We start from the raw sequence: 26,887 nt of genomic DNA on the forward strand, positions 1-26,887 counted from the left end.
AAAACTGGCATTCCTCTGAGGTCAGTGACACGTCATACCGTTGACTTCAGTGCAGCAGGATGATGCCTACAGTGAGTTACTTGTGAACGACTAAAACATTCATAGACCATTTCACATAAATTGAGGTAATTGTAATTTACCAGACATACTGTAGGCAGGGTAAAAACAAAACCAAAACAAACAACAACAAAAACCCAAAACAGGGCACATCCATTATCAGCTAAAGCACTGATAAAACAATGGGACCAAGATGAGTCAAGCCACTTACCACTGTCTGGTTATAGGGTACGCACAGTAATATGAAACTTTTGAGCTACTAAGAAGGACAGATTGGTAATTTCAGTAATTCAAAAGGTTTTTTTCTTTAACTTACTATGAAGAAGTATGATGAACTTGGACCAAAAAAACAGCCAAACTAACAAACAAAAACAAACAAAAAAAAAACCCAAACAAAAGAACAAAGAAGAGTACACTTACCCTGGCATATGTCACAGAACAGTAAGTTATGTTTTCTCTTACACCGATATCCATACATTTGAAATCTCTGGCAAAACTCTATTAATTCTATTTTGACATAAAAAATTACAAGATACAAATTCTGATGCAAAAAAATCCAGAGGTCAAACAATCTCCTCACTGCCGCATGTAGCAAGAAAAATAGCAAGCTGCTCATCTTCACTGCACACAGTTTAGCTCATGTGGGTGTCAGTCTAATCCTTACACATACAATTATCATAAGGTTTCAAACCCCAGAACCTATAGTATTTAGGTTCAACTAATTCTTGTCCACATCCAGAGGGACAAAGTATCACCCTAAAATATAACACATCAAAATATACAGATGAGACAGATGTTTATTTCTTCTCAAAAGAAGACTGAAAGAGAAATGATTATGCAAATTTATGGTAACCTGAAATCTAAGGACGAAAACATCAGCTCCTTTTGAGGAAAGGAGTCTGTCTCAGTAAATGTTTAACACACCAGGCCCATGCTTGAGGCCACTTAAGCAAAAGCAATTTAGGAGGGAATCAGTGTTATGAAATGCCACCACTAACACAAGTATGTATGGACACAGGTATTTTAGAAAGCTTCCTTTAACTTAGAAATGCTTCTAAAGAATCACTAAGACAAAATTATCTAGTGAAATCAGGCAAAATTAATTGGGAAAAATGGTTCAATATGATCAACAAACACATTCAATGGTAATTTCAGAGCTCCATCGTGGTGCTCTCACCAGCAAGTCTCTCAGGAGCCCTAAGTGCAACAGCATGTCCATCTGCACAGCAGAAACAAGTCTGTTCTGCAGTACACTGTAAACGATTAAGTGATAGTCTCCGTGCAGCTGACGGAGCCTTGTGACTGCAATTGTCAGAGAGCACAGCAAGCTTTTTCCATATGCTTTCAAACAAATTTCACAATTATGTTTCTTTGGTCGTAGCCAAACATGTTCTAAGGATTAAAATTAGCATCGTCAATGAAAAGTTAGTGCAACACATTAAGAATACCAACCCCAAATGTGGATTTTATACAGGATGAAACAGTTCTACAAGAGATTTCAGTTATTTCCTTCCCTCTTTTCTATTGAATAGTCACACTGTAACAACGGGCAGACTTGGAAAAGCACTAATCCTCTTTAGCTCTGAACTGGCACACAAAAAAGTCACTGCTGCACAAAACAAGATTGGAAATCAAGTTAAATGAACATTAAAGCTTCCTCTCGCAAACACTTTACATATAGAAATGTGAAGAATCTAACTAACTGGAGAGCAGGTCTCCATACCTTAAAACAGCCTTTTCTTTGTGCATCCCAGTGCTCTCTGTCACATTGCACACACATGTTCGACACCTACAGCCACACAGATATAAAATAAACTCTACCATTTCTGTTTTACATAAAAGACAGTGTGTGGATACTGGCAAAAAGAAAAAACAAGGTTAAGAGTTAGTCTTAAATGCCTTCTTCCTTTCAACTGCTCACAACTGTTTCTAAGATAAGATCTTTAACTCTTGTCCTCTTAAAACTGAATGGTTTATTTAGTTGAAACACATAAAAATCATTCCATTCTTTTTGGGTTCGTTGTTTATGACATCATTCATAGACATTCATTCAGGCAGAAAGGGACCTGGGGGTACTAATTGGCAGGAAGCTCAACATGAGCCAACAGTGTGCCCAGGTGGCCAAGAAGGCCAATGGTGTCCTGTCCTGTATCAAAAATAGCGTGGTCAGCAGGACAAGGGCAGTGATCCTTCCCCTGTGCTCTGCATTGGTGAGGCCACACCTGGAGTATTGTGTTCAGTTCTGGGACCCTCCGTTGAGAAAAGAGATTGAAGTGCTGGAGCGGTTCCAGAGAAGAGCAACAAGACTGAAGGGACTTGAACACAAGACCTATGGGGAGAGACTGAGGGAGCTGGGCTTGTTTAGTCTGGAGAAGAGGAGGCTTAGAGGTGAGCTCAGCACTCTCTAGAACTACCTGAAGGGAAGTTCTAGCCAAGTGGGGATTGGTCTCTTCTCCCAGGCAGTCAGCAGTAGGACAAGGGGCCATGGGCTTCAACTCTGCCAGGGGAAATTTAGGCTGGATATTAGAAATAAATTCTTTATGGAGAGAGTGATCAGGCATTGGAATGGCCTGCCCAGGGAGGTGCTGGATTCACCGTCCCTGGAGGTTTTTAAACTGAGATTGGACATGGCACTTAGTGCCATGATCTAGTAAATGGACTGAAGTTGAACCAAGGGTTGGACTTGATGATCTCTGAGGTCTTTTTCAACCCAGTCGATCCTGTGATTCTGTGATCAGTTTTACCATCTTTATTTCTTGGATGCTGATTTTTTATTAAATATTAGCTGAAGCAACATACACATATGGGATTCCTTTCTGAAAAGTAGTTTATGTATTGAGTATAAAAAACACATTTTGAGTGTTCCAAACATAAGCAGTAAATGTTTAGCAGGCAATACCATTTATGTACAATATGTAATAACCTTCTTTTTGTCATGTAGTTACAAACATTAGTCTACCAACTGTGCTGTTCATCGTTCTTTCAATCAAATCTGAAATTCCTAAATACAGCAATATTTTTTATTAACAACTAAGTTCTTCCATTGTTTTCCAAAACTCAGTTTACAAGATTCTCAGTTTACTTTTCACCTCCTGCAGTGGTTTCAGCAAAGATTAAGGACAATCAATTCATTCCAAGCTCTCTCCTGGAGCTTGTGTGTTGCCTCATTTCCCGGCTCCTATGAAGCAACGCGAGACAAGACTTTCGTGAAACCTGTCACCATAACATTTACATTTCGAAATACTGAGTTTGATTCCTTATAAAAAGTAATTAAATCCATGGCATGAGATTGAAATTCCTCACCCACCACACTCTTTTCTTCTGGTATTCATACACTGAGAAGCGTTTTAAAAAATGGTACTGGGTAGTTTTTTAACTCTCCCAAGGAACCATCCCCTTCCTGTCTTTCTTCAACACCTCCCAATAATATATTTCACTTAACACTCCAACTTTGGATACTGTCAGGGTCTTCTTACCCTTGATTTGGCAATTTCTGTCAGCTCTATTAAGCATCTATCTTTCACACTCATTCAAACCATAGCATAACATATAGCACCACATCCTAAATTTTAAAAAATTGCCTTAGCTTCATCATTCAGACAGACTTGTAAATCAATTAAATGAAGAACCAGATCTTCATTAAAAATCAATTATATTTAAGATCAAGGACTGCACGTCATGTGATATTTAAAAACCACACAAAACAATTTTACTGCTGTAACATAAAAACTTACCCACTTGGCAATCGGACACCCCTGAGAGCTTTTTCCTTCCTTTCCTGTGTAAACCACTACCTCTATTCTTACAGCGCTTCCTTTTGCTCCATACCTGCATTAAAAAAAGTTCAGGAGTGAAACAAACTGCTGTAAGACCACATGAAAACAGGAAACATTTTCAATAAAGCAAGAAAACAAAATATTTATAATGTCAAAAAAATAGTTTTAAATTTAAAATCCCATTTGCAAGAGTAATTTTGGACATCTCTCTTCTGATAACAAGCTTCTACCACTAAGGAAGCATTATTTGGGGAAACAAATGCTATCTGCATGTAAATCCTAGTGTATTTAGTCACTAGTGTGACCTTTCTATCCAGTTTGTCACAGCTTCTTGGCGTGTGGGACACCAGAAAACCTAATTCTGCCAGCTGCTGATCTCCGTCCTTCCTGTTGAGTTCAGTGGCACCGAAGAGCACACTGCACTTGAAATTCAACCCTAAAGCTTCAAGTGCTCAGGAAATACACATGAGTTTGGAGCTTAAATGCTAGTGCTCTCCTCATGCACATCTGAACAGGAAAACACTTTACAAATCAGTACTGCAAAAGGTTTGGAAAAACAAAGCTAAACACAGCACCTTATTTTTCACAGCTCCTCTTCTTTCCTGTTTAGACAGTCAAAAATACTGTGAGCATTAAATGCTGCATTTTCCTCACCTGTTCTCCATTATTTCTCTCACAGCAGCAACACTTGGTCCTGTCCCAAGGTGTGTGTAATACGGGCCTTCATCTTTCTCTATAATTTGCTCTGGAAGCAGGTTGAGAAAATCAAGTTGACACATACAAAATTTATTTATCTCACTACAAGTAAGCTTAGAAATGGTTTACAGAAACATCTTCCAAATTAAATTACAGTACATAAAATTTGACCCTGAAATGTAATGAATAAAGACTATAACACATTTTATCCTCAGAGGCATCGAAATAATTTTGTACTTGTTTCCTCCTATTAATCTGTTAGAATTTTTTCTTTATGTTATAAAGTAATCCTAATAGTAGTTATATTTTCCATTCTTTACAAATTTTCACTACGGAAGTTAGCATGTATTGACTAAGATTCCCAATATCCTTGTTGGTAGGAAAACATTATTAATTCATTTTAGACAAAGGAGAAATGAGGGGAAAAAAAAATAAACCACACCACAAAACCAAAAACCACAACTGTTAGTCATATAATACTACAGAAGAGAAAACATAATCTAGGCCTCTTCACTAGCACTCTGTTGCTTCAGAACATTAAAGCAAAGATGAAACAATCTGCCTGTGTACAATTTAAGCCTCTAACTTGTTTTTCCATCTGTGCACTTTGATAGTCTGAAAACACAGCATGTCTAACACCATCAAACAAACTGTATCTGCAAAACCCTCAATACTGAGTTTGGTCTGACATCTCATCCGGCGAGGCCAATTATTAGGTACATGGCCCCACCTGAACTCCACCCTCCCTTTGCTCTCTGTGATGAGAGGCATCTAGAAGCCTTTGACATGGGCTCTTCATGGCCAACTCACATGAGTCATCAGGACCAAAAGTGACAGCAATGAGACCACCCACAGCTATGCCCTGCCGCTTATCTAACAGCATTAAGGCAACAATGACAACATACTGGGAATTTTTTGCCCAGCCCATCTCAGGCATAAACTACTTCTAGGCCAGAAAAATCACAATCTGATATGCTGCAGATAAATTCACAAAGAGCTCAAGTCAGCAATGACCAAACAACAAACAGAAAAACTCCTTTTCCTCCTGGGTTTAAATTGAAATAGAGAATTTAAACCTGCCAGTTACAATACCAAAATACTCATTTCTGTTCTGCATTGCAGGACCAAAGAGCACCAGGTAAGTCACAGAAAGGGAAAAAATAATTTCCTCCCGTTTCCTAAGGGTGAAACACTGATCCTTCTGCAACAAAGTGTCAAGTACAGTTCCCCACATTAAAGGCAGCAACACGAACACACCTCCCTCTGAAAGGCACAGTCAAAAGTTCGCAAAAAGACTTACCAACACAGTCACAAGTTGGCAATTCAGATTGTCCTTTTTTTGTAGGTGTATCTATTAAATTTTTTGTAGGGGTATCAAGGAACTTCATAGGTGATTCAAGAAAACTGCTGAGTGTGTTTTTTGCTGGAGAACACCCTGAGTCACCTGTGCTCTGTGGGTGGTCAGTACCCAAACTGGTTGACGTCAGGACTGTCACTTCGCCCGCACACTCCATGTTCCTGAGAGCTTCAACAGCACCTGGTACCTGGGCCCCACTGCGGGGAACAGGCAGCACCTGTGACTTGGGATCTGCTGCTTGTTTGACAGCACCCAGCTGAATGCAGGCTTTGTCTTCACTACGCACTTCATTAGCTCTCGGGTTCATCTGCTTAAAAGTTTGAGGCAAAGGATGCATCTGACTGACATTTGCTGTTTGCTGTACCTGAGAATTGCATTTTTCTGTAAACATCTGTAGGTTTTCACTTGGTCTGTTCAAAAAGGATGCTGTTTTCAACTGCGAAACAGCCAGAGGATTACAGGAGGGCAGGTCGCTGTATTGGTTACGTGCAACAGCTTCATTTTTCAGTGGATCAATGCCTAGGGGGTCACCGGAGCCTGCAGCTTTGACTTGCTCATTCACTACTTCACAGCCAAAAAACTTATCTCTTTTTTTCTCTTGTGGTACCTCAGGTAAACATCTATGAAATTTTATCTGTGTTTGCGGGAGAAATAGTCTAGTTTTTTCTTGTGATGCTAAAGTACTTTGATTCAGTGCTCTCTGTACTTTGGTTCTCGGAGATTTTTTTTCAGACGGAGCTATTCTGGAGTCCTGTGGCATGGTTTGACCGAGGCTGTGCAGTTTCGATGATATCCAAATGTCCTGTAACTCATTATGCTGGCATGACAACAGCTCTAGCTGGTTTTGATTATTTTGTTGATAGCGTGCTTCTTGAGGCTTCTTTTTGTGTCTTGGTTTCCATGGTAGAGCATTTCCTTTTTTATTTGTTGGCTGTTTTTGCTTTAACAGTAAGGAACTATAATTATGCCTAAAAATCACAGATTCTTTTTTCTGCAACACATCTTGGTTATATTTTGGATGCCTCTCTTGCGATATTAGATTAAGCAGTGATGCCTTTATGTCATTCTTCTGCTCTGGATTTGTCTGGTTTGATTCAATCAGTGCCGCAAGCTGAGTTAGTTGTGTAGCTACATCCTCTTCATCCTGGCTGTGAATTCCTCCTTCCTTAATCAAAGAACTACCTTCCAAGTTCAAATCATTACAGGCTGGCTTTTGCTCTAACTGGCCAAGACTCTCAAATTTGTTACTCGTTTGCTGGGGATTACATGAAGCATTGCAATACCGTGCAAGGGCAACTGGATCATGAGTATAATTTTTCTTGGCAGTATATCCTGAAAATGACTTTGCATTAGATGTTAAGCCAGATAAAGTTTTGGTATCTCTCGAAGACAGCTGTAATGTATACATCTCACCAGCCAGACTGGCAGGTTTATCACGCGATTCAGAAACTGAACTTTGGCCATTGTACAACACTGCCTTATTAGGGAGTGGCTTCTGCGAGTGAGTGCAGTGAGCCAAGAGCTGTTGCTCATTCTGTAAGTAAGTGTCTTTGATTTCTTTTAACGCAGATGTGAAGGAGGATGAGATCTCCCTTTTAGAACTATGGAGCAAGTTGGAAGTTGTTTCTTGTGTACAATCAGTACTTTCTGTTTTAGTTGGTGAAGTTGTTTCTAACGGGGCTTCGGACAACTGTGTTAAAGCTTCGATAGCTACAACCTGCTCTACAGTTAAATTTCTGTTTTTAATCAGGGACAAGAAAGTCTGCTGGAGGGAAGAGTCCTCATGCTGTGTCTCTGCATCAGGTACTTCAAAGCTGTCCTTCCCTCCATGTGCTTCCTCTTCAGGCACTGGAGGACAACACAAGCTTTCCTGCAGATCCAACATGGAACCCGTCTGCAAAACTGACTTAGAGTCCTCAAAGATGCTGCAAGTGCAGTTTTCCTCTTTCATTAACACATTTCCTTGTTTTTCCGGGTGAACACAACCAACAGTCGTCAGAGTGTTTACTATATTATTCAGATTGGGACCCTTCGTCCATTGCATATGGGAGTTGCTTGTCAAATCCGTCCTTTCCTCTACAGATATTTTTTTCAGTGAAGCAACTGCTTCCGGTGGCGAATAATGTAGGGTTTTTATGCCATTTTTGATGGTCTGTGAAAATGCTTTTTTTGGCTCAGCTAACTGACTGGGAGAGACTGCTCTTTCACTGTCTTCTGTGTTTTTCAAGTGTTCATTGCCTGTCACAGTTCCATGGATATCTCCATTGACATGGACACCAAAATATGGCTTCTCGTTATGTGTCCACTTCTCAGCTTCTAAGCCTGTCATTCTTTCTTTCTCCTTAGACTGCACATTTTCAACGGGTATTGTTTGGTTTGTTTTCACCCTGTATTTTTCACCATGACCACATATACTGCATTCCATGAGTTCTGGTCTGCGGCCATTTACTGGTTTGTTTTCTAAATTTGCCTACAAAGTAAGAATAATAAAAAAAAATGTTGTAACAGCTGTTCAAAAGCATTAAAAATAAGCATAAGATTTACAGCAATTAAACCCTACTCTGACAGTTAACAAGGAATATCCTAATTAAGCACAGACACAGACACTGGAAAAAAAAAACCAGGAAGTCATGAAAACCCATGAAGCCTAAAGACCTACCCATATTTATAGCTATTTTTCCCCACCGTTGAGGGGGCAGAGGAAGAAAGCACACATACATGTTGATGGTGGTCGTGGGAAGACTAAAGAAATGAATGAACAGATAAGAGACCTTAGCATTTAGAATCCGACCTAAAGACTCAATTTTTAATGAATTTGTGTAAGCAAATGAAACTGTCCCTTGAGTGCAAAGCACTGAAATTGAAAAGCTCATACCACAGACAGTTTGGTAGCAACTTGGTATAAATACATCAATTTGGCTAAACCAATAAACTGATACAACACTCAGATGGACATTCTAGCAAGAATTGCTGGTTTTCAGGCTTAGTTTGAAGGTTTTTTTAAAAATGACAAAACCTAAGCCAAAATGGATAGTAAGCCAAGTAACTTTAGCTCACCTCAAAGTTAACCACTAAACACTGTGCTCAGCTTCTGTATTTAGATGGTAACTAACAGTCTCATGTAAGCAATCCTTAACAGCACCTTAGTAAACTCTAAATTCTAATATTTGGTTAAATATATTCTTCATCTTCACTGCTATTATACAATTCATGTGGTTGAAACAATATCAAAATCTAGACAGCATCAGAATATTGTGTCCTGGAAATAATATGTACATAGGTCTTATGATAGTATTATGGATACAAAGTAAGTTATGCAACTTAGGTTGAAAAAAAGGGATGAACTCCAGCAGAAACATCAATAAAGGCAGGAAGCCAATTTTTATTATGTTAATCAGATTTTATTTTTATTTCTTTTAAAAATAATTATAAGTCACAATAGACCGTGTTAGTACTTAATCCTATTGGAACGTCTAAGAGATATTTAAATGATCCATAGCCTTAAGCTCTACTTAGCAAGAAAACCAGTACTGTTTTTCAAATCAGGTATAAGCAATACAACTGGTTAATTAACCATACACTGGCACACTACATCTTACAAGTTCCCAGAAAATAGCACCCCATTTAATATAAAACAATCAGCCATGGTTTTGTGGTCACATCAACTGAAGTGCACGAACTTCTCTGAGAAAATAACTCTGAAGAAGAAATGCAAGACAGATTTATGATTTATCATAATGATGGAGATGGAATTGCCAGAAACCCCCAGGCAAAACAAGGCATATGGACCCAGCTCCATCTGGAGCCCAGTGTTCACCTCGCAACTGATTCCCAAAAAAACCAACCTGGGAATCCATAGCACATCCTAGATGCTATGAGAGGCATCACAAACTGTCATGGAAATGCTATGTAAAAACATGTCCAGCACCTCTGCAGCTAAGTCAAACCTATGGAAATCACATTAAGAAAAAAAGATACCTTATTTAACGCTTTTTCATTACACATAGATACTGACTAATGGTCTGTGAGCCTGAACTCCTCTGGATCCTGGTGACTTTCAATCAATGATCCACAGACCCAGGGGAACACTGTGCAATGTCTAAGGCATCTACGACAGTGGTTAAACAGGTCTGTGGTTAACAGGGTATTTTATTTTTCCACACAAAGAATAAATATCATTAAATCAGATATATATTTTTTTAAATCAAACTTTCTTGCTTTTGAGCATTATGCTTTTTCTCTTATGTTACTGAGCTGCAATTAATTCTAAAAAAGATCCTTTTCTTTCCTGTTACTAGTCTTTCCAGTGGCCTTTTCTGTTTAATAGGTGAAGTTATTGTTTCTCAACACAAGAAGAAATGCAGACATACTAGCAGGGGTAGAGCTCATTTGAGTCTTCTCAATGTAAGTCCAGTAGACCAAAAATAATAGCTCAGCAAAAACCTTTTGCAGCTGAATAACCTAGGAGCAACCTACCTTCAAGTCCTGAATCAGGACTCGAAATTCCAAGCAAGAGTCTTAAAATTCCTGGAAGCTGAGCACTCAAGTCTGATCTGATTGAGTTTTAAAGCTTTTACACAAGTGTAATGAAAAGGTGAAGGATAAACCAGATCAATAAAAGTAATTTATTCTCTTGCTCATTAAGGAGAGCACTACTCTATCTAGAGACATAAAACATTAACACATCATGCTCAAGCTTAGACTCTGCAGTAGTTAGTGCTATTAGGAGAGGAACTGTTGAGTACAGTCTGCTGTAGCCATTGCTGTATTAAACTTCAAACAGACATCTCTTAAATATACACACACACTAATTCACTCTGTTAGCTAATACTTCCGGCACACATGAAAAGCACATAATGTCATTCTGAAAAGGGTCAGACTGCAGTATTAATTTTTCTTTTAATGCAAGTTGCCTCTGAGATAATACAAAGAGTACATCAATTCACAATCAAAATATAATGCTAAAGCCACCCTAAAGACACTTTCATATCTTCTGTACAACAGAGAGCAGGTTTGTCTCTTGTTTCAAACCTCTATAGGTGGCAACAACACATATTGTACTAAGGGACACAACCAGAAACAATCACTCCCATAAACCAGAAATAACAGATCATGCCTAGATTGATACTGATAAAATGATTCTGGGAGCAAGTCACGACAAGGTACATGATAACCAATGTCACATCCCCCTAAATAGTTCTCTCTGCAGGATTCTGCCCAGGTCCCCACAAGAATGCAGTTCTCAACAGGTCAAAAAATGCTTGCACCAGGATGACCCGGAAAGGCAGTTCTTCCAAGGCCACAACATCCGTCAACCTAAAAGGACAAGTGGGTGAGAAGCACTTGCACTTTGCATTTCTTTTCCACCACAGTGCAATGGGTAAGTTTGGATCCTGCTGCAGCATCTGCAGCCACGTAGCCAGCCCCACATGCCCTTCCACATTGGCACAGAGCTGGCAGCTCCTCAGAGTTCAAATATTGCAACAGAAGTTTTCTTTCAAGAAACACTGGGAAAAAACCCCAAACATACTTCATCTAACATTCAAACGGGGTGTTTGAATGGTCCAACTGTCAGATGTCACTGTTCCACCAAGAGATAGGAAAGCAGATAACCAGCAGCAATTTTACTCCTGTGCAATTTATTCCCTAGCATCTCTGACCCAGGACACGCAGAAGTGCAGCGGAATCAAGGACTTTCACTGTACAGGACCAACATACAGGGATAAGGAGATAAAATATGGACAGGAGATAGGGAGACAAGAAGCACAGGTGTGGAGAAACAGTTGCATATGCTGAGTGCTACATAGAAAGCCACGCACTGGATAATGCAGAGACGAATGCAAGGTGGGAAGCTGTGGAAAGCACATGTCACCTCCTAGGTACAGCCAAGTTTTTGTGCATTCCCAAACGAATGCAGATAATACATTTGAGGATTAACTATTTAAGACTGCACTGCTTCCTGTTTGACTCCCGTACTACAGACAACAGCACCGTGCTGTAAGCTGCTGCCCAAGCAGGGTTTCCAAGCAGGCTGCAGCAGAGAGCAGAGCAGCTGAGCGGGGGCCAGGCCAACCTGCGACCTGGGGCATGTTCCCAGGAACCTCAGCAGAGGGAGAAAGCAATTACCATCACACACAAAACAGTCTCTTAGTATTCTTAGTATACTCCACTTCTACAGCGGCTCAGGTAAGGCACATTTTCTATAGGTCTTTGTGCAGACAAACAGATTGGGGCCCTTTATTAATGTAACACAGCCTGCGTATACAAGATACCTGGTTTCTCAAGAGAACAGTGTTCACAGATGGGACTGAGGGACAGGACAGGTAACAATTCCACATTTTAGAAGCTACTGAAATCAAAACTTCTACTCTTTTCAAAATGATGTAGACAAGTTTCAGTAGAGAGGCTGGTTTATACCGAAACTCAGAGGAACAAAAGGTTCTGCAAACATGGAGAAAATTATGTGACCTGGGACACACGGCAGAGATCACTCATGACACCCAGGCCTTCCTGCTGGGATCCCCCTCCCTCTCAACTCCCCTGCTCCTGAGTATCAAATCCACCAAAGCCACCAACTTGAGCATCACAGCAGGTAAAATTTCACACTGGATGTTACAACAGCTAAAAAGTATGCTCTTGTTGATAGTATTTTTTTTTTAATATATCTGTAGCGACACCAGCAAAGAACATTCTCCAAACTACAGCTTAGCTCTCTCCCTCTCAGTTTCATCTCTATCTATATCCTCTTTGCTGTGTTCTTCAAACACCAGGCAGCTCACCCACCAGAAAAGTTTCTTATCTTGTCTCTCCATAGGGAATTTCTTCTCTTCATCTTCTCTTCTACACCATTACTACAGTCCTCCTGCTCACCTCGTGAAACAACTTCAGTGAGATCACTTACAAAGAGGATCTACAGTATCAGACCCTAAAGGATGCACTTACTAACAAAACCAAAAGCTATAAGATATGAATTCTGTCTCTAAAGGCTTCAAATGGTCAACCCCAGAGAAGCGTATTTATTGGATTACTACTTGGACACAGGTGCTTTCAGTCACAAACTCAAATAACTGTTTCCAACATCTCTGTGCTCTAGGTTGTGAAAGCTACAAACAGGAGCAAGAAAAAATACAGAGAAGGACACCCTGTTCTCTTACACAGGCACCCAACAAGTGGATGTGTTCACAAAGAAAATAACCCCAAACATTACAGCACTTTCTCTGGCACAGAAGCAAACATAAACTAGCACAGTGCTTGGTGGTTTTTGCTTTGTTCGGGTTTGGTTTAGCTTTTTTTTACTGGTGTTTTGAATTTACAATTTGTCTTCAACACTAAAACCAAGCACTCAAAGAGACACTGGCAGCTCTGGAAAATACAACACTCAATAAAAGCCACAAAAGAGAAATGATACAATCAGCAGCAACATGTATTCCATAACACAACCTTCCCCTAATGTTTAACTCTAATACAGAGATGAAAGAAATTCAGTCTTCAAATTTAACCATCTAGTTTGTGTCTTGTGGTCTACTCATTTATGACACCATCACCATAGGATTAAGAAAGCACTGCCTGGCCCTTAACTGTAAAGGAGGAGGAATCACCAGTGTTTGGAATGGGGTCTTCAGGAAATAGATCACAGCTATACATAGCATTTTGAGCAGTGATGCTAAAGAACAGTGAAATACCAATAGAAAAATAGCAAATAACTAAAACATATTACATGATGCTTCCTAAATCAACTGGCAAGCCAGCTGCACCACACACATTTCGGTACAGCTAAACATGACATTGTAAAGCAAAGAGAACTATATTTCCAAAACGTAAGTTTCCATCTTAGAAAGCAGTGCCTTTCAGGAGGATATTAACATGGTCAATAATCAACTCTGCAGTAAGTATAGAAACTCCTATTGTAACTTCATGGCCAAAACAGTTAGTGAGATTCTTGGGAGCATAAATAACAATATAATTAGGAAAAGATGGGCTGTTTTCTATCCTGTACTTGGCACTTTTGCACCTGCTAGTGGAATAAAGCATCCAGTTCTGGCATACCCAATTCAAGTAAGACATTGATATGCTGGAGAGGGCTTGGAAGACCATGAGAACGACAAAGGATTGAAACATCTTGAAGTGAAAGCCTCAAGTTCACTCTCCACTCTGCAATTTACCAAAGTAAATTGAAAAGCCACAAACTGTGGCTATGTGGAAGAGAAAGCTGATAACAGAAGGCTCCTTGTTCTAGCAGACAAAAGTGTAATAGGACTCAATGACTTTAAGATGAGGCCAGAGAAGTCTGGACTGGAACTATGGTGCACATTCTTGCAGTGGGACAGAGAAAAGTAAAGAATCTTTTAAGCATGTTGTTGGGTGCTTTGGTGCACTTCTCATCCACAGGAATTTTTAAATTCAAGTTCTTTGAAGTATTTCTAAAACACGATCCTTAACCCCAATACACTGATACAGCCTTACCTCTCAGGATGTGAAGCAAACTGATAAGTTAATAATTTTCCTTCAGTTCCAGTGCAGAAAAGATCTGAACTGCTAAGGTAATCACATAACATTGCCAGTTCTATAATCTAATCAGGAAGATACTAAACTCCTTAATTTAGGGCCCAGTTTAAGTGTCTAACCATGTGTTGCACAACCAACTATATTATTTACAAGTTGCTACATACTGGTAGCTGCTCTCGGATACACACACAACCGTAAGTTAACAGCACTAACCAGCCCTCACACACATATATGCCTCATTTGTCCCTCACTCTGAAATATCAGCACAGGTCCCAAATACACACTGTAACAAATTTAAACATCTATATATTATGGGTATATTCTAGCCTGGTCTTAAAGCTGATGAGGAGCCACAAGACTAAAAGGAACAACTACTACACTTTAGCAATAGAAAAGTTGTGGACAGGTATGTCAGAGGAAGAGCTAAAGGTAAATCAGATAAAATAAAGAAAAACAGTCATGCTGATTACTTAAGCCACCAAGCTGCAAGGCTGCAGCAGTACTGAGGATTTTGCATCTCTATGTTTTGCTTATTCTCATGAGGAAAAAAAAAAAAGCCTATAAAAAGACAAGCGATGTTTCTCTTCTGTCTCTACTAGAGCTAGCACACCTATGGTTTTAAATAAAGCTCAAAGTGGAATTCACACTGTATGTAACTTCCACTTTCTCTCCACAGGAGCACCAACTCTCACTCCCATACTGGAATCACAGCAACATTGTCCTGGAGCAGCACTGCAACACTGGTGTTTGCACTGCACAATTCAGACAGTGACCGTATGTCACAAAAGAAAATGCTTTACATTTTTAAATACACAGAAATTTTTCCTCTTATTCACAAGTTCAGCAAAACTTATATTTTAGGTAAATTAAACGTATAGCATCAATCTACTACAGAGTATCAAATTATGATATAATACAGAAAATACCAACAAAACACTGATTAGAAAAGGAATTCAGTCAAGAGTCAAGACACAAACCACTCAATTTTAAGTCATCCTTGAAAAATCCAAATATTCCAAAAGGCTTAACGTTAAAGCTGTTAGGACAAGGATAGCCAAATATATTCTATATACTAATTCTACATAGGTTAATGAAAAGTGATTGTTGTTAGTTCTTTATACATAATTCCTGTTTTCTTTTTTCTTGATATTGGTTAAGTTCCATGTATTTGACATTTAAAAAGAAAACACCTTTGTAAGAATGCATGGATTCTTCTTACCTCCTAAGCAAAATCCTATAATTACAAATTTATTTTAGTAGGAATTAAATCTTTTGGTCTCTACATAGGCGAGGCTCCTACCAATGTCAATGTGGAAGTCTGCTGCAGTACTATCTGCTAAACTAACTTCTTTGTACTCAGTAACACTAAATATAAAAATCTTGTTGAGGAAGCAGCACGGGGTCCTGAGGAGGAGGTGGTGGACGGGAGAGGGAGCAGCACTGAAGCGAGGGAGCATTTCTGCATCCTATCGCAGGAAAAAGTCGTCAAGGGAGAGGCTTCAACTCCCCCAGAAACCGGCTGGAAAAATTAAGGACTAGAAAATTACTAGAGTAAGATTAATAATTTACAGACCATTTACAACAGCCTTCTTTGTTACAAGTCCATTAAAAAAAAGTCTACATACATGAGTAGTCTCAGCAGTACCGTACAAACAAAATACAGGGGTGCTTCGTATGTTCACGTGAGCGCATTCTTGTGGAAGTGCTGGAAAGTTTGCATGTGGAAGCATGCAACTACATTACAGCCCTGATCATGCCTGCTCACATCAAGTGGGGTGCATGAACCTATCAAGAACAAAAAAAAAAATTGAATCCCATTTAGACAGACACACACCTAGCTTGAAAAGTCAAAATTAGAAGAACATTTCTTTAAAAAAAAAAACACAGATTTTTTTTTTTTTTAAACTAAGTTAACAGGTAAGTTACTTATTTTTAAAAGTTTATGTAGGCTACTCACATACCAAAAATAAACTCTCCTTATCAATAAAAGGGAGCAAAAAGGCATGTTAAGAAACAGGCAGACACTTTCAACCAGTACTCAAAGCAATTTTAAGGTGTATTTACTGAATAAATACATCCCAAGGTGATAATGTCCCCTTAAAAACACAAAGAATAAGATAACTACCGTCTGGACAACATCCTTTCCAATGTATTAACACTGTTCTGTCTTCTTCCTCTGTAAAACTCCACTGCACTGCAATTCCATCCATTAACTGGCTCATATCTTATTTTAAAAGTGGGAGAAAAAAGTAATAAAATTTAATTTATTCCAGTTAAATATTCTGGCAGATATTTTGCACTAAAAATATCCACCATAATTTAGAATAGATTTCAAATTCAGTTAAATCCATGCTCACTCAAAGCATTGTCATGAACAGTAGCAGTTAGTTTAACTCTTGTTAACATATATATGATCTTGAAAAAAAAAGGTGTATTTTTAATTTCCTTAAGCAGCAGAACTAAAATGGCATCATAAAAGGGTAACAGCAGGTCTGCCAAACTAACTTTGTATTTTCAAGTTGTTTTTGAAAAAAACACTATGCTTTGTATGTGCAGAGGAGTAAAATTAGGAGAGCGTTCAAGTATATATTTGTAGCTTTGATGGAAATGAAACTTTCAGGGTTTCTAATATGATGTTCATAAACAAACCAACAGTTCTAGATACTGAGTCATCTCTGGCTTTTGTTTGGCTTAAACTGAACAATTTTACAGAGTTAGCGGGCACCACTGGCACTTCACTGGCCACACACCATCACCATTATAGTGTTTATGCATAAACAGGCAAACAGAATCAGTCAGAGAACAAAGAACGTGTGTGCAGCTATAATACTCACTTAGCACTGCATGTATTATTCTGGATCTCTCTCACAGTCTGTTCCTTTTTCTTTTTTTTTAAAATCTCCATCAATGCAGCAAACATCTGCAGGCACCCAAACAGCACCCTTGACCTCACAGCACCCACTAGAAAGATCACAGACTGTCCTTCTCAAGCCGTACCTGATCTGTGGGAGGTTTCCTCACTGGTGCCACTGCTGTCTACACCTGATAATTGTACATTTCCCTGACAATATCATGTTCAGCTGTCCCATTCTCCTGAGTTCTGTGTAAATAAACCTGCACATGACTGCAAACTTCTCCCCAGTGTTGAGGAGAGGTGCAGTGCGATGCCCAAACCAAGTGAAAACACTGCTGAATGGCCAAAAGGAAAATGATAGTAAGTGAGGAAGGGGGTATAATATGCCTTTTGAAATGCAGACAAATTAATTTTTAAGTATGAATCCCTTCTATAAGGACTTTCCATTATCAAGAATAAAATTAAAGAAGTGTCTGCTTAACTAGAGAAAACACAAGCGGTAAGAAAAACCATGAGCACATTCCTTCCTTAGTATCCATTACTATGAACTCACAAAGACTCTCTATTCAATGAGCATTTGCTTGCTAGAAGTGATTAATATTTCAGATGTTCTTTCAAAATAAACATGGGGAACCTAATATAGTATTTATGCTGCAGAAGAATTTCCTAAGTGACTCCTCCTACAATAACCAGAAAGAAGCACTAAAACACAAGTGTGGAAAATGACAGATAGTAAATGAAAGGTAGAGTATAATAGTATATATCACTTTTAATTTTAATGTTTATATCTGTCCAATCTGTTTTCAACAGGAAAGCACTACTTATTTTCACCCTATACAGAAGAATTAGAAAATATGCTGGTCCTAAGAAGAACAGTTAGAAAGAGTGCTAGCCCTCCAAGTAAATAAATGTGCATCTACAAAAACTTAAGAGAATGAGAAAAACACTAATTCTATGTATTACTGGAAGGAAAAAAAAAATTACAATGCTATTTGAAGCAAAATACAAAGAAAAAATTGTTCTGTTAAAACTTCAAAAGTCTCACTGGTCAGATGCCCTCAATCATTCCTGATCATTAAACCAAATGTTAAAGTTATAAGTCAAGAGATATAACAATTCCACTTTACGTAGCAGTCCCATCAATAAGAGAAGCCAGGTTAAGAAAGTCAACATACCAGAATGTCGTATTTCTAAAAATGCCCTTGTAAAAAAGTCTACAAATTATGTAGCTTTTTTTAAGTTTACTGCAGGTAACAGGGAACTGCAACATAATTCAAGACAACCAACCTCCCTCCTCCCCTCCAAAACCAAAGAAAATCCCCACCAACCCAAACCCAGACATTTCATGAGATACCTTCAGATGTACCACGCCTTACTTGGGGGGGTGCAAACAAACTCTTACGGAAAACACTTCAGCACCAAAAAATAAATACTAGAAAACACAAATAATATCTAAAACCAAAGAAGAAATGTTGCAGAACCAATTCAACAAAGTAGAAGTCATACCACAGGCCAACACAAGTCCAATGACTAACATAGGATAGTATGCACACACACAAAACTAGAAAACCCTTTTCCATTTAAGAGCCAAGGGAAAAAACCTCTGCAGAAGGCTTTTTGGGAAGCAGAGGAACAACAGCATCGTATTTCATTGCAACCTGCTCTGCCATCAAACCAGAAACACGGGCAAAATGAACTCAAAGAGAAAACTCTTAAGACCTACCATGAACCCCCATTGTGGACAGATGACTGGTACAACATATCCAGCTACCAACCCCCAAAAAAAGATTTTTCACACTTCAACAGGTGTCATACCAATTACATGTTACAAAAATAAACTACTCACAGTCATTTTGCACACCACTATCAACCAATCCACACAACACAGAGAAAGAACACACATTGAAGTTTTAACTACACCTGTGCGCTGTTACAAAAGCAGCAGTAATTAAAATTAAGTCAGAAGTATATCCATGATTTAATGACAAATGCTAATTTTTAATTAATTTATTTATTTGATGCAAGAAAAAAACCCCACATTTGCTAGCGTTGTACAATGGCAATTACTGTTAGCACACAGGTTTGAACTACTAGTCACACATGAAAAGACAGACACCCTTGAGGTTGGTCGTACTTGCAAGTCAAACAGGTTATCTGCTCCTTGCCCAACTTTAACTTTTAAATTTGCATTGTCTTACAAAACTCTAACTCTTTTAAGTAAGTTTCTGTAATGAGTAACAGTGATGACAAAACTGATAAGAAACTGGAAAGTTTTCAAATAAAATTACACTATATTCAGCATTTATGAAATCCACTATTGCCAAAGAACTTCTGAAATTTTAATGTACTGAAACAACACTAAACTACCTTATAATACATTTAGCTAGAAAAAACATAATAGTTCAACATAGTTTAAGAACACATTTTTTCTCATTTTTCTTAGCTTCATGTTACACACACCATCCATCCTCTAACACGTCAGTTTGCAACACAATTAATAACTTCTATTCAAAATATTCTAAAGGCTAAACAAAAGATGCAATACCGATGTGCTACCAGGTTTGTGGTTTGTTTTTGTTTTTTTTTTTAATGAGTGTAGCAAGTCTGTATTTTGCTCTAAAAACCAAAGCATTTCCATTTGAAACACCAATCTTTTGTTACCATGAAAGATAGCCATCTTAAAAACCTGGAAGAAACCTGTTACCACGTGAAACTGAAGGCTGGTGTAAGTTTACAGATTTTCAGTTTCACTTGAAGTGTTCTAAAGTTCAAAGGAAAGAAGAAATCAAAACTACAGTAACATATGCATAAAATTTCAACTTCTATTTATTTGATTTGCACTATAACATTGACTTCTCACATTAAATTTCAGACACCATAAAATCTGTATACTAAAAGCCCCACCAAGATTCAACTGTTACCTTTGAAAGTAAGAAACTAGGAACAGAGAAAATTAAAAGTGAATCTTCAATGCAATGGAAACCAAACTTTTGGTCTGCAGACTTGTGCAGAAAGATTCAAATATGTATACAACATGCTGGAGAGAAAGAGGAAGAAAAAAAAAAAACATGTTAACATGTTCTGTGCTTTTAAAATTAGCCAGTCTCCTGAATAGCTGGAAAGCGCCTCTTCCCAGAGGTTTAACCCTTCGGCTTCCTCAGCTACATGACAAGAAAATGCTGCTTAAAACAGGAGGAGATAAACATTAAAGCAATCATTGGTTACCTTTAAAACTCTTTGCTTCCTCCTCTGAGGCCTTTTGTTTTCAGTTAGAACCTAAAAAAACATCAAATTGCAGAATAAGTTGTGGTCACAAAGGCAGACACCTCCGATTTTTTATTATCAAACTGCAATATTGCTCAAATACCCAGAATGCTTTACATGCGGCACTTCAGCGGGCGGCCGGCGGCTCTACGCGGCCCCTCTGCCGCCACCCCGCCACACAGAGAGGGCCGAGGGGAGAGGCCCCCGCCGCCCCCAGGAGCCGGCCCCGCTGCCGCCCCGCATTCCTCACAGCGGCGCCCCCCGGGCCGCCATCTTGCTTCCTGCCGCAGCGGCGCCCTCCCTCCTCCAGGCGGCGTCGCGGGCGCGAGCCTCGTGCGGCTTGCGGGCGGCCGCGCGCGCCGCGCCCCGCCCCCGCCTGCCCCGCACGCGCGCACGCCTGCCGGCGCGAGGAGCCGCGGGCCGGGCCCCCAGCCAATGGGGGGCGGCTGAGAGCCGCAGCGCGCGGTGCGTCCTCCCCCACCCCCCCGGCCTCCTCCCGCGCTCCCGCCGGCTCCGCGCAAACAAAGGGGCTCCTGTGCGGGCGCCGCGGCGGCCGCCGGCAAGAAACGGCACGGACTTGCTGCGCGGGGCGGACGCGGAGCCGGCGCCGCGCCGCCGCGCACAGGCGCGTGCACGGCCCGGCGCGCGCGGGCTCCGCCGAGGCCGCGGCGCGGGGTCAGGCGAGGACGCGGCCCCCGCGCACGTGCAGAGGCGCACGTGTGCGTGCGCGCGCCCGCACGTGTGCACAGGCAGCGAAGCGCTGGACGGGGCCGGGCGATCTGTGCAACAAACGGGGTCCCCCGGGGCACAGAGGCGGGGAGACACCGGGGGTCTGCTGGTGAAGCTCCCCAGGATGCCCCAGCTCACCCTGGAATGAGTGGAAACGAGGAAGCATCACCTCCCTTGCTGTCGCGGGCAGCCTGCAGCATCTGCCCCAAGCCAAGGGAACCACTGTGCAGCAGGCACTGGCCCCCTCCAAAAACGCTGCCTGGGACCAGGAGCCCCGCACGCCCCAGGCTCCACAACCAGCCAGCTCACACAGACCTGCCCACCATCACCTGCTGCCAGCAACCCGCACAACATAACAGTTCCATCTGCACCCATCCCTGCCGCTCCTAGCAAAGCATCTTGCTGCAAACATCACCGTGTGAACAGGCCACCGTATAAACATCAAATGCAAGCATTTTCCCACATCTCCACCTGCTTAAAATGTTCATTTGGACAAAAGGAGGATGGAGGGGTCACAGCACTACCACAGTTTGCACACTGAGCCCTTACGTATGGCAGACATTGGGTAACAAATCACAGATCTCACAAATCACAAATGTAACACCCCACTATCACTGAACCATTTACTGGAACAATTTGCAGCTGACACCTAAACCAGAAAGTTGGCCACGAAAAAACTGTAAGAACATCTTTTCAGCAGCTACAGACTAAAATTAAAAAATTCTTTTCTTTATCTACTGCTAAATTATAAGTGTTAATTCCTGACCCGTTATTGGTGCAAATCACTCAAGTGGTGCCAATGCCCGAATGTGGACACAACTCACTCTGCAGCAAACGCAAGGCAAAGCTGCTGCTCATTTTTGTTGTCTGATGCTCCCTTCCAATTCAAGCTCCTAACTTGTTGCACCAGAGAACTATATTAAACAGGATTTAGGATCAGGTAAAACAAAACTACTGATCTGTAATGTCTTCCCTAAATACCACAAGCCTACAAGGGTCTTTAAGCATAATAAAAACAAGAGAGGTACATACGCTCTGTAATCTGATTCTTCTTTGCAGTTGTGGCTACTTAAGATGCTTTACAGTCCAGAAAACTATTAAAAATAATATTTATTTTGTTTGCTTGGAAACCTAAGGCCCAGTGTTCCGATTCAACCCCCAAGTTGTTGCGTGCCCTGGACAGCACTGCAGCAGGAGTTTCAGGTTTCCTTGTTAGTCAGGCAGTTTACCCTCCCATTAGGATGGGTCCTCATACGCAAGAAAGGAAAAAAAACCTCTTCAAATAAAAATTTCTCTGTAAAAGCTGTAACAACTGGCACAGAAAATAACCAGCAGTGAATAGGCAATGTTTTAAACACATACTCTGAAAGTAACTAGACCCTAAACTAAACAGTTTACCTATAATTTAGGCTGCATTATAGTCCACACCCAGAATCACAGAGAGTGACAAAGGAGTTCAAGTTGTAATTATTTTACACATCCATGGAGCACATGTGTGTAAAATGAGAGTAAACTGCACTACCCCAACTCCCTGCACACAGCTCTGCTCATCCTGGGCACCCAGTAACAAACCCCTCCAGCCCACGTTGCTATCCCCTTACAAAACTCGCAAGAATCATATTCAAGAGGAGTGGTTTATGTGCACTTATTTTAAAATAGAACTGGCTTAAATAATTCTGGAGTCTATTGTAAAATAAATACCACAAAGTCTAAATTTCTTGATTATAACTAGGTCTGGCTAGAAAACAAGAATTCTATTTTGCCTTTTTTTTTTTTTTTTTAATTTTGAGATTTCAACATTTGGTTGTGTTCCAAAAGCAGACCAAGCCTCTCAAAAGTTCAAGAAGAGACAGATGGGATATGGGAGACCAAAGTTCAAGGCCCTGGTCTGCATCAAAGTGTCCCAACCACCGAGCTGTTCTGATAACTCTCTCTCCCCCTTTTCACATTTTTAAGCTGAAATTTCATTTGGAATCTTGAGAAACTTGCCCCCCCAAATAATTGGATTGAGACAGATAGTAGCTGCAAAAGCTTTGTTAAATCAGCATTTTCCATTCAAAGAACTGCTTACTGGAAGGTTCCCAACAAACTCCAATTGCGGCATCCTTTTTAAATATGTCTGGGGTTTTGGCAGCATGTTAAAAACCCACAAGCAAGCAGGCCTTGATTGTTATTTAATATTTCCATGTTACTCAGATTACAGCTATTAAATAAGACGTCTCGAGACACCTTGTCCAATGCAGTGCACTTATGCTCGGTGACTTGACTTTTTCCCATTTGTTGACTCCAGCTCCCACTAAACCATTAGCAGTACCTTACCTAACATGAGCTAAAGCTCTCGCCAGCAGATGCTTTCACCCCAAGAGGGCTCCTGGCCCAGGCAGAACCCTACAACAGGTACCATGGCAAGCACTTCCTATCTACAGGGTGGTTTTAAAGCCTCGGAAATCCCCACCTCACTCTGCAACGCATCCAGGCGGACTCAATGCACGGGACCATACGGTGGCGGCAAAGCAGACCGCTTCTTCAAATTAAATATGCTTTTCGGTAGAAAACAGAAAAGGCTGTGAAATAGCCTTAAGTGACGGATATACTATGTCAGAAAACAACAGACAAGACAAGAATGTGGAAGCATCACACTCTTATCTATGCAAACTCAAACCCTCCAAGGCTGCTCTTTCAAAAATTTCAGTATGCAAAAAAATTTTTCCCCCCCATATCTTTTAGGATTTTTCTTTGCCAACTCCAAACCAAACAGCCATGGTGTGAATCACCCAGGAAGACGGCATTGCATATAGCAATACTGCCACATGCAGGGGCTGCGAACTCAAGCCCACAACGCTTTATCCAGACTTTCAAGATGTCACATTCCTGCAAAACCCATTACCTTCAGCAATGTGAAGTATCACTGAAGGTTTATGTGGACATTATTTTTAAGTGGTATTTTTCAAGTCCAAAGTAGTTTTCAAATCTTTATCTGGATTGTGTGTGAATTAATGAAAGTAACAGAGCTACTACCAGCTCCAAACATGCAACTGATACTCTCTGAGGGTTGAATGCTTGTGCATACATGGGCATATGTGTTGGAATATACACCTGAGTCTGTACTTACAGCTTCTGCCAGGCGGTACTTGCTGTAATTGTAAATCCACATATATTCTTAAGGAAAACCAACACGTCTTTTTTAAATAGCACACATGGACTGCAAATGCCTGCACCGGCTATCCTACAACTATTTAACGTACATAACCCTCACTGACTTCATTGTCACTTTTGCATTGTTTACTTAGAATGAGAAGAGATAATTGCCATTAAAGCAAACCACCGATGTTTAAGCTGTGGTCATGCAGAGCATGTCTATCCCCTTACACCTTCCTCCCAGTGAATCACCTCCAAAAAGCACATTCCACCAACATGAGAGAGATGCATGACTTGCAAAAAAAAAAAAAAAGCCCTAGGACAACCTCAATTACTACATTCACTTTCTATACCATGGACAGAGACCTACAGTTTTGGTTTTTCCCCAGCTGCCCTCTATTTGAAACACGTTACTGTCAGAGAAGTCCCAGCTGTTGCAGTCCCAGTCCTACCAGTTTGAGAAAACACAATGGAATTCCCTTCTGAGTGCTACAATCTTACCTAAAGGACAGCTGCTGAACAGAGCAAGTGTTTCTCATCCCCCAACATCTGCCCCTGTATCTCAACATCTTTTAAGATCTCTCCTCACATATCTACCTTGTAGAAATACATCCATCTCCTATTTTCTCATGGCAAAGTTTTGAGAGGTTACAAATGAGGCAAGGCTTTCTTTTAGAAATATCTGAAAAGGCATCAAGTTTCATTCAAATACAATTTTATAAGAAAATACCTTACATGTTCTTAAATGTCAGGAATACTTCATTTCCTCCAAGCAGTACTCTAAACTTTATATGAAATTTAACAAGAAATGGAGGCCTCTGGTGCAGTTCTACATGCATTGTACAAAATGGGACCAGTTTAATAGAATAAAAGCAAAGAAAAAAAAGCCACCAAATAATAAAAACAAGTAATCTCTCATAAAGAAAGAAAAAGGAGCACCCAAAGAGGACAAAGGTGAAGGGGCAAAGCTAATCTGCAAAGAGAAGGTCAGCCTGAGCAACGAGAACAGAAGTATGTTTAGCCTGGAGAACAAAGGTTGACAGAAAAGCTGGAGTGGTTCCTTTCACCAACCCTGCCAAACCCTGTTTTAGAACACGGCTTTTAGATCACTTCCTACCTCAACTCCACTGGTTCTCTCCCATGAGCTTCTTCAATCCCACTGACTAAATATACAAAAGGACATAATGTCACTACTCTCTTGCTCTATGAAGTCAGGATCGGTCTCTATCAGCCCTACTGTTTTAATACATACCTTAACTCACATTATAGCTGTCCCTCCCCTCACTTTTTTTTTTTAAGAGCATTTCAGAGCAGCTGAGACACAAAGAGGTTTCTGAATGAACTCAGAGCCAGGCTGTTTAAACCTACTTCCCTAACCATTACAACTTCAAATATACTCCCCCACAATGGGGAATATATCATATCCCCTCACTGCTACAGGACTTTTCTTTCTGCTTGCCTGCCTTAAAAAGAGCATAGACTTCTCTGCAAACCCTGGTAAGCACAGGGCAGAGCAGTGACAACAGGAGGTCTCCTGAGATCTCCACAGCAGACAGGAATTTCTACCTGCTGTAAGAACACACCATTTTAATGAAACTGCTCTGGAGAAGCATTTTGCAGGTGCATTCTCCCCAGCATGAGCTGCTCCACTCAGAGTACACACAAGTGCAGAGACCTGAACCTCAGTTTCCCACATCCCAAGGCAAATGTCCCAGCAACTTAACTACCGAGACAGCATCTCTCCCTCTCCATGGCTCAGGTGCTGTAGGATCATACAAAGCAGATTTTCAGCAGGACACAGCAGCGCAGAGGCTAACTCTGCAGCTCAGAGGGCAGACAATTCAGTTGGGATGTGGGAAATCTACGTTCAACTCCCTACTTACCTGATTTAAAGCCTGATCTTGAAACTGAAATCTCTCAGAAGGTCAGTGCTGTTATCACAGGGGCATACAGACTGTCTTTTCCCCTCCTCTTTGTTCCAAAAGTAATGACCTGGGTTATAAAAGCCTGATGGATCAGAAAAATGAGTAAGAAACACAGAAAAAGAAAGTAAAGTATGTATGGGGCATGTGGTAAAAGACAAAAGGGGACAGGCAGGAGAAGTGAAATGAGAGAAACAGAAAAACAGACAATTAGAAAGGCAGAGAGATGAGAAAGGGGAAAATGCAGCTACAGTCTGGTCTGGAAGCTCTTAAATTTATTTCCACCAAATCTGTCATCACAAGCAAATTATTTTAACTAGATTGAGGAGCAAATAGCCTGTCTGCCTTTGCTTTTTAAGTATTTTGAAATACAGACACTCACACTAATAATTCAGTCTCCTAAGACTGCCTTCCTTCTCCTCCCTCCCCACATTTTGTACTTCAATCTTTCTCATCTCTTCATGCCCTCAATTAACTCATTGTTTTGGCCAATATGCCAATAGCTAGAACACAGAGTTAAAGCCATTACTTACCTCTGATTTTATGCATTTACACAGCAGGAACAAGAATAACTCCAGCTCACTTTACT

General features: G+C 40.4%; 1 protein-coding gene across 6 annotated transcripts in view; it reads right to left on the reverse strand.

The window, feature by feature from the left end:
- Positions 1-26,887, reverse strand: part of TET1 (tet methylcytosine dioxygenase 1) — a 70,527-nt gene that overhangs the window by 32,703 nt on the left and 10,937 nt on the right. For 4 of the 6 annotated variants that reach the window (XM_082054264.1, XM_082054266.1, XM_082054263.1 and 1 more), the window contains exons 3-6: positions 20,471-20,521; positions 5,830-8,356; positions 4,488-4,578; positions 3,792-3,885 (exon numbers count right to left, since the gene is read on the reverse strand). In XM_082054264.1, coding sequence (XP_081910390.1) covers positions 3,792-3,885; positions 4,488-4,578; positions 5,830-8,356; positions 20,471-20,521 — 2,763 coding nt within the window. The remainder of the gene's footprint in view (positions 1-3,791; positions 3,886-4,487; positions 4,579-5,829; positions 8,357-20,470; positions 20,522-26,887) is intronic. The other 2 variants (XM_082054267.1, XM_082054265.1) reach the window with 1 other exon arrangement.

Source organism: Streptopelia decaocto, assembly GCF_964273445.1.
Source record: "Streptopelia decaocto genome assembly, chromosome: 5".
Lineage (NCBI taxonomy): Eukaryota > Metazoa > Chordata > Aves > Columbiformes > Columbidae > Streptopelia > Streptopelia decaocto.